The 8,610-nt window shown below is 35.4% G+C and overlaps 1 protein-coding gene and 1 long non-coding RNA gene across 2 annotated transcripts; one reads left to right on the forward strand and one right to left on the reverse strand.

The window, feature by feature from the left end:
* Positions 1-848: 848 nt before the first annotated feature.
* LOC136211064 (uncharacterized) lies at positions 849-2,489 on the forward strand. The gene is made up of 2 exons (XR_010678314.1): positions 849-1,515; positions 2,272-2,489. It is a non-coding gene; the product is annotated as an uncharacterized lncRNA (long non-coding RNA).
* On the reverse strand, positions 1,162-7,361 carry LOC136211063 (uncharacterized). Its single transcript, XM_066002588.1, has 6 exons — positions 7,132-7,361; positions 6,987-7,048; positions 5,577-5,712; positions 4,659-4,731; positions 4,133-4,198; positions 1,162-3,704 (listed from the first exon to the last, which is right to left on the reverse strand). Exons 1-6 carry the CDS (start codon positions 7,269-7,271, stop codon positions 3,489-3,491), a joined length of 693 nt encoding a protein of 230 aa, XP_065858660.1. The 5' UTR covers positions 7,272-7,361; the 3' UTR covers positions 1,162-3,488.
* Between the last annotated feature and the right edge of the window lie 1,249 nt (positions 7,362-8,610).

Genomic DNA, 8,610 nt, shown 5'->3' on the forward strand with positions numbered 1-8,610 from the left:
CGACTTTTCCAAAATTAGCTTTTTAAAACCAATAAGCTCTTTTGAATGTCTTCACACCATTATTATAAGTTTGACTAGTCAAAACCTCTAATTCTATCTCAAGAAACTCTTTACCAAGCAGGGGCCTACAGAGCAAATTTACCCTCCGCACTGATAAGTTTGGTCAATTTGAAAAATAAATCAACAAATCATCTCTGAGTCATGAATAGGTTGTATGAACACAATTTTATCACTTAATAACAGATCATAGACGTGAAATTTAATAAAAATAAAATAAAAAATTATACTCCATTTTATACAAGTTAGACAAAAGAAATCCAAATATTTCGTCCAATTTAAAAATATTAATCTCAAATTCTATTATTAAATCACAAAAACATGAAACTTTTTTTTTAATCAACTAGTACAAAATAAGAAACAAAATATGTGTTTTATAATGATGTCTAAAATTGATCTGAAAAATTAATGAAATTATAATTTGAAAAAATTGACCGACAATCGTCAACATAAGTCAAAATCTTTGTTAGTGTAAACAATAGAACAATTTGCAATTCAACATTTCCAGTAATGTAAAAACAAATAGAGATAAGGTGCAAAAAAATACACAATTAAAAGCAATTTTATCCCTGACGTTTGAAAAGGATGCAAATTCACACTGACACATAACCGAAAAAATTAAAAAAAAAAAACCAAACCAAATATTTTGGTTCGTTCATTACCAAATCAAAATACTGAGATACACCTAAAACGACAACCGAATCGAGTCGGTTTACCGAACCGAATCGCCTAATTTTACCCCCTTTCTTCCTATATAAACATGCATCTCCCTCAATGATTTGAACAACATACACAACTCATTTTACAAACCCTTTTCCCCCAAATATCACCATCACCATGGCCTCCCTTCAATGCTTTCAAGAACAACAACAACATCAGGAAGAACATGTTCAAACCCACACTATCCATGAATATGAGCAGCAGAACCACCATGCTCAGCAGGCTAAGACCGAAACGCACCATGAATCAAGCCGCGGCCAAGATATGTTGGCTCAGCTATGTCACAACAAAGACAATGGGCAGCAGCAGCAGACTCATCATGCCCAGCAGGCTACGACCGAAAAGCACCACGAGTCAGGCCGCGGCCAAGGCATGTTGGGTCAGTTATTTCACAGCAAAGACAATGGGCAGCAACAGACTCATCATGCTCAGCAGGCTAAGACTGAAAAGCACCATGAATCGAGCCATGGCCAAGGCATATTGGGTCAGTTATTTCACAGCAAAGACAATGGGGGGCAGCAGACTCATCATGCTCAGCAGGGGAAGACTGAAAAACGCCATGAATCGAAGGGCGCAGTGTGCTTCGGTGCTAAAGATGGAATCAAAATGAAGGATAAGAAAGAGAAGAAGGAGAAGAAAGATAAGAAGGAGAAGAAGTTTGAATGTAAGAAGAAAGAGAAGGGTGGGAGTAAGAAGAAGAAGGATAGCAGCAGCAGCAGCAGTGACAGTGATTAAAAGGTAGGTATTTTCTCTTGGGTTGATTATATGACTGTTATTCTATGCTGCACGGAAACTTTGATTTTAAAACGCTTTACATTTCAGGAAAGATTTTGGAAATCGAAACTCAAGTTTCGGATCATGTTCCGTAATATAAGAAAAATTGCTTGTTTAATGTGTTTTCAAAAGGTTTCCTGAACTTAATGAGTGTCTCTTAGCCTTCTGAACTTGCTTAAACTAACATACTGGCTGCCTAAATTTGTTTAAAATGACCTATTGACCTACTGAAGTTGCTTAGAGTGATATATTTGCTCCCCTGAACTTGCATTTAAAGTAGTATACTTTTCAATTTGTGAAAGTTCACCCTTGTTCTGTCGTGTGGATATAAGAAGTTAATCATACCACTTTAAGCAAATTCAGAGAGCTAATGAAGGTCTAGAGAGCCAGTATGTTTTTTTGGGCCAAGTTTAAGGAGCTTCTGATGTTCCTATTGGCCTCTTGAAATTGATTAGAGTGATATATTCACCCCCGAACTTGCATATAAAGTGGTATATTTTTCAATTTTCCAAAATCCACTCGTGTTCAGTCATGTGGTCATAAAGAGTTAATCGTGTAACTTTAAGCAAATTCAGAAGGCTAATGAGACACTTTGTAAGTTCAGAGAGCCAATATGCTTTCTCGGTGTCAGTATCCGTTACTGTTTCCATGTAATATAAGTTATAACTGTTATTCTATTATATGATTAATATGTTCTTTCTTTCTTTTTTTTCTGCTCAGAGTTTGCAGAATTAAGAAATCAGTCAAGAGAGGGGCTGCCAACATAATGTATGAATAATGAATTGGATGAGAAGAAAAAAAGTACCCAAAAAGCATTGAGCATAAATACCTAAATAAGAGTTCTAAAATATTGTATGTATAGCAGCTTGATAAGTCCATGTATGACTTCTATCTGACTTGTGTGTATTTTATGAAATAAACTTACCAAATTAGTTCTATATGAATATAATTGCCTTACAAGAGTGTTTATTTAATTATTTACTTCTTTTTTAATTTGTCCCACGTTAGCAAGCGACCCGAGTTTTCAGGAATTAAGAGTCAAAATGGCTCCTGAAGTTGGTCTGCAGGATCGGTTTACCCTAAATCAAAATTCAGGTATCAACCCAGCCTTGAAGTTGGCAAAAATTGAGAAATTAGCCCAAAAGCAATCAGTTTTAATACCTAAAATTTTGTCAAGTTTTGCCAACTTCGGAACTGAATTGATACCTAAACTTCGATTTGGCCTAAACTGGCCCTGCTTGCCAACTTCAGTGACCATTTTGACCTTTAATTCGAGTTTTCAGATTGCAACTCGATCTACTAGAAAGTGAGGTTATCCACTGCACAACCTTTCATCCGATAAGTGGTTCTTCCTTTCCAAGTTCAAACTTAAAATCATTTACAAGAAAAGGCAGATTTGCTCAAGGGTCAAAAACTATGAAAACTAAGCTATAGACAAGGATGTTACAAAAGGATTGGTCTTATAGTTATTTGGAGAACCGATTAAGACTTGACGTATAAAACTGTGTAATGTTAGCAATAACGTTTATAGATAAAGCAATTTCAGACTCCATTTGAGGCACATCTAACAGAAACCTATTTCTTATTAACTTGGTTCCATGTCTGCATCACCTAAGTTCCCTTAGCGTTCACCTTTAACCGAAGTTAAAGGAATCATAGAGCAAAAGCAGACATGGAACTAAATTAACGAGAAATGGACTTCTGTTGGATCTGTTGTCAATGAAGTCTGAAATTGCTCAATTTACGACACATTAGTGCTAACATTGTACAATTTTACACATGGAGTCTAAATTTGTTCTCCTCCAATAACTACAGGTCTAAAAATTTGTACCTAATCTCTGTAAACAAAACCATACAGAACTATCTTGATATGATGCAGAGACATACCAGTAATTAGGAAAGGAGGTAAACAAAAACCATTGCAGGCAGAAATTGTATCATTTTCTTCCAAGATACTGGGAAACAAATGATGCAATAGCCTGAACTGCAATTTCTTCAGCTTTTTCTTGGGTTGATCCATTAGTTTGAAGATGCTTCTTCCCAATCTTGAAAGAATGGTCACCTCCATCAATCACATGTATTTCATTCTGTGTTTTCATCTTCTTGCAAACATCTTGCAGCTTTTCAAGTGGGCATAGTCCATCTTTGCTTCCCTTCACAGAGACACAAATATGCATATAGAGAAAACAGTATCAAACACAAAACCGTATAATCGTCTGAAGTTGTTTAAAGTGACACGATTAACCACCTAAAGCTTAGGTGGTAGAGCAAAGGGAGATTTGAAAGCCCATATCAGTTTAAGAAGGTTCCAAACGCTTTAATACATTACTTTAAGCAAGTTTAAGAAGTCAATAGGCCACTTTAAGCAAGTTGGAGCCAATAAATCACTTTAATCAAGTTTAAAGAGTTAATCGGTCATTTTCAAAGTTCAGAGAACAGTCGACTTTTAAAGCCAATTTGGAGGGGTTGTGTATGTCTATGTTGCGTGGAAACTCTTCTTTGTTAGTGTTTCCGCGTTTCAATTCCGTTTTCGTTTCAAGGTTTCCTAACTGTCTTTTTTTTCAGAAATAATGTTTCCTACCTGTACGAACAATACTGGAACTTCAAGTTTCAGCAGAGTTTCATCCCTCACAGCTCCATTAGTGCCCTGATACATTAAGCAAATTAGTTTACCTCAAATTTCTACAAAAAAAAAATATATACCATAAAGCATGAACACATGAATGGTTTGACTTTTCATATAAAAATGGCTGAATATATTAAGGTCCCTCTGAACTTAGTCAAAGAAATTGTTTAGCTCTTTGAATTTTAAGGATGTCTCATTAGCTCCTTGAACTTATTCAATGTAACATGACTAATCCCCTATTGCTACGTGGCAGCATAAGAAGAGATTTGGTGAAATTGAAGCGTGAATCACTTTAACTAAGCTTAGAGAACAATAAGTCATTTTAAACAACGGGATGCCAATAGGTCACTTTATGCAAGTTCAGAGGACTCAATAGGCCAATTTAAATAAGTTGCTAATGAGGCATCTTCAAAATTCGGAGGATCAATCAGGTCTTTGGATCAAGTTCGGGAACCCAATGTATACATGAAGGGCAGCAAACCTTAAGAGGGTAGCCCAAGCAAATTATTGCTGATGGTTCAATTTCATCCTCAGCAGCAACCATGCAGCTCACTCTAGGAAAAACACAAAATCAAAATAAATAAGAGAAAAAGTATTTCTTAATTGTATTTTGTTCATGTTATTTTATCCCTTCCCAAGAACAATCAATGAAAATAGCAGTGAGAGAACATATTATCAAAAATATCATATCTCTAAAGAAAGAGCTAATCTCATATATGAACCAAATAGTCATTAGCTAATCTCATATACAAACCAAATAGTTTACCCCGGTGACCGGAAACTACTCTGAGAGAGGTGGTTTCAGATGGCCCTCTGTGTCGAACAGGGGGTCCAGGGGGCGGCTCCCCAGCCTCTGGACTTACCCCTACCAGTGGTGGTTACTACCCCTGTCTCCGGCAAATTGAGGGTTCAGAGTGCAAGATGGCACACAAATTTGTACACTAAAAAAACTTTGGCTAAAAAAAAAAAATGTAAAACGAGATTAAAAAAATTGACCCAAAAAAGTGTAGAGTAAAATTGGCCCCCCAATGAAGCAGTCCAATATTCGCCACTGGTGTCGAACAATCTGATCTAGGAGTGTAAATTGCACTCCTAGACTAGGGGTTTTCACAGCAAGCACCAATTGCTTGGATAATCCCATAGGGGAACAACACATGTCGTTTTTCTGACAAAAAGGTTCCCCCTATAGGGTCCTTGTGAGAATAAAACAACACGTGTCGTTTTCCCTCAGCAAGTGATTTCTAGGTTCGCCACTGACTTTAACTCGCCGTATAACAATAAAATACTAATTACCAGATCAACATAAGTGTTTCTGAATTAAACTATCTCGGGTTAACACAAAAGATCATTTCCACATTCTGATGACTATCAAGAAAAACTTCCCCTAAATGTATGATACCTAGAGCCCATGGATTTTCCAGCCAAAATCAAAGGATGCCCAGGGTACTTTGAAACAGTATTTTTCACAATATCTTTGTGAAACTCCACCAATTTATCAGCTTTTGGAGGAGCCCTCTTTTTTCCACCAGAAAAATCTGCCAAGCAATCAAATTCAGCATAAATAATCTCTAGGATAACTACAAAAACAAACTTTGTGACTTCACGCATTTGAAAATATGTATCCGTTGTTTAAAAGTTTACAAACACTGGTTTGAGATTTCATCCATTATCAAAGACAGACATTTTCACAAGAACTGTTAGTGAACAAACAGAATTTTAGTCATTTTTTTCTATTTTGAAATATTTTTTGGGGTAAATAATTTATTAGTACTTATATTTTTACATAACACACTATTTAGTCCTCATATTTTAATAATACATTGTTTATACCTTAACTTTTACCCTATTCAACACTTTAGTTCCTCCCTCAAATATTTAATAAGCAGTATATTCTTTCTATAAGGAACTAAACTATTGAATAGAGCAAAAACTAAGGACTAAACAGTGTGTTAGGTAAAAATAGAAGAACTAATAAATTATTTACGGAGAAATACAAATGCAACGGAAACTCTCTAGAGTTTTATTCTAAATGTTTTCCACTTTAAGTAAATTTAGACAGTTTTACTGAAAAAATGTATCTTTTTAAACATAGAAAACCTCAAATATGTATTTACAAGCTTTTAATTACTAAATGTCTTTACAAATGGCTAAAAGTACAAGTAGCAAAAGTAAACACAACCCTATTATACAAAACAAAATCATGTAATTTTAGTGTTGGGTTTAGCTTAATTGGTAACGTATCATTTTTTGGTTGACACGCAAATTTTTTGATTGGATTAGGATTGACACGCTAACCCGAAAATGACACGAAATGATACGGATATTTAAATTTATTGTTACAGTCTCTCATGTTTTTACAAGTAGCCTATTAATAAGGGTAATAAAATTACAATTATTACTTGCAAACACGATTCAATCCTCTTATATTGTTATATGCCATTACATGACCTCCTAACATGATATTAGCGGGCTTTTAAATGGTTAGTTTAACCTATTAATCCAAAAATGACATAAAATATTTAAAAACCGTAACATATACTACTATATTTTTAAAAGTAACTGTTAATATGCATATAGTAAAATTACATATGATCTGAAAAAGGGATGTGAAATTGACAGTAATCCGATTGGGTTACCAGGACTATGACATAAAAGTTTTTAGATTGGGTTAGGATCACAGGAACCAATAATTAACACCTTTAGCTAAAACCAGAAAGTTTATATTCGCTTAATCTCTGCTCGGCTTAGGCCTCGCATGTTTGACTAAATATCTCAAAAGGAAGAGTTAAAACTAATGAAATTGACTCACAGGGATAATCAAATGTCACCACTTCAATAGCTTGTAAAGCATCCTTCAACATATCCTTCCATCTGCATCATTTAAACAATATTCATCATAATTAATCAATATTTATTTAAACAAACTATACTTTTTTCCCCTTTTTTGTCGGTACCTGATCATCCAATCGGAAGATGAAGGAGCACCGGCGCCGTGAGCAAATACGACCACCGGCGCCGGAGTTGATGGCGTGTCGATCGTATCTCCGTCATGACACTTCCGTCTTCGTTTCGCCGGAGGTAAAGAAGCGGCCATTATACCTCAAAATTGAAAACCCTAAAATCGAGCAAGGTAGTAATTGGGAGTAACAATTTTCGCGCCAGAGCAATGGAAAGGAGAAGCAACAGTCAGCAGACATTGCATTTCGCGCCATTTAGTCATGCCAGTGACAGCGTTAAATTTGGGCCGGAATTGGGCTTAATGGGCCTGTGTGCGTTATATTTGGCCCATTTTTTAATTTTCCTGATCTTTGAATAATTAGAGAAAATCATATAATACCTTTCCATAAATAATTAAGAAAACTAATAAAAGTGTTCCATTCGTTTCCCATGATTGCTGTTACAAGTGCAGTTCGGTTTCTGTCAGAACGGGAAGAGGCGCAAAAGAGAGGGTTAGTCGAGTTCGGAAGGTTTGTTATGAACTGAGACAGACGAAGATCCATTTGAAGCTAGTTGCTGGTTATGTTGAGTGTAACGTTGATGTGGTCGTATTTCAATCAGAGAATAAATTCGATATGGGAACAATTCTTCGGAGTTGTATGGGCAATTTTATTGCATGTTGCAACTCTTTTGGCAAGTAGTATTCAAGTTTCGCTAGCTAAGGTGTTGGTTCTCTGTGACGCGATACTTTGAATAGTTTCATTTTACTTTCATACGTTCAATTCGAAACAGATGTCAAGGGGATGGTGGATCGTATTTCAATAAAGATCCATGATATTACTAAATTCGGGGTTGTTATAGAAGAAATTCGAGATTTGTTATTTATTTATCCATATTTTTTTTGTGGCTTTTGTCCCTAGATTAGCAAACGGTGTGGTTTATTCAATGGTCCGTCATTCTCGTTTCAATGCTAATCTATACTATATATAATTACGGAAGCAGAGAGAAATGAGAAGAAGTGTTTTAGAGGTCTTTTTGATGAGTTGTCAACGTAGTAAAAAATCAGATTAAAAATATTTAATTAATTAAAAATAACAAATTTATATTTATAATATATTAAATAATTACTAGCTTATTAATTAAAATAATAAAAGAAAGAAAGAGTTACAGGAAGATGAAAAAACACAAAGCAAAGGAAATCCAAAAGTCACAAATAAACTTCTATATAAAGCATGATAGATAATATTCCACCATTATATTCATTGGTCACGATAGATAATGATTCGGGATATGAATAAAGGGCCCAAGAAGGCACAATCGGGCAGAGGGGCCCAGGGCCCAAACACCCTCTATAAATACACAACTCACATTGAAGGAAAGGGGGGTAATCTCTTGAATCACTTGCACCTTACATTAAATATATTCTCTTGAACCTCTAACTGTCTTGCTCGTCGGAGTGTCCGCAGGGACCATTCCCGGCGCAGGGACGAGCCATC

The sequence above is a fragment of the Euphorbia lathyris genome, chromosome 1 (assembly GCF_963576675.1).
Source record: "Euphorbia lathyris chromosome 1, ddEupLath1.1, whole genome shotgun sequence".
Taxonomy (NCBI): domain Eukaryota; kingdom Viridiplantae; phylum Streptophyta; class Magnoliopsida; order Malpighiales; family Euphorbiaceae; genus Euphorbia; species Euphorbia lathyris.

Excerpts from the sequence above, each read along its gene's own strand:
- LOC136211063 (XM_066002588.1), bottom strand. The coding sequence starts at position 7,271 with ATGGCCGCTTCTTTACCTCCGGCGAAACGAAGACGGAAGTGTCATGAC. Across the intron at positions 4,199-4,658 it reads GCTTGGGCTACCCTCTTAAG|GGCACTAATGGAGCTGTGAG; the intron begins GTTTGCTGCCCT and ends TTAATGTATCAG. Across the intron at positions 3,705-4,132 it reads TTCCAGTATTGTTCGTACAG|GGAAGCAAAGATGGACTATG; the intron begins GTAGGAAACATT and ends GTCTCTGTGAAG.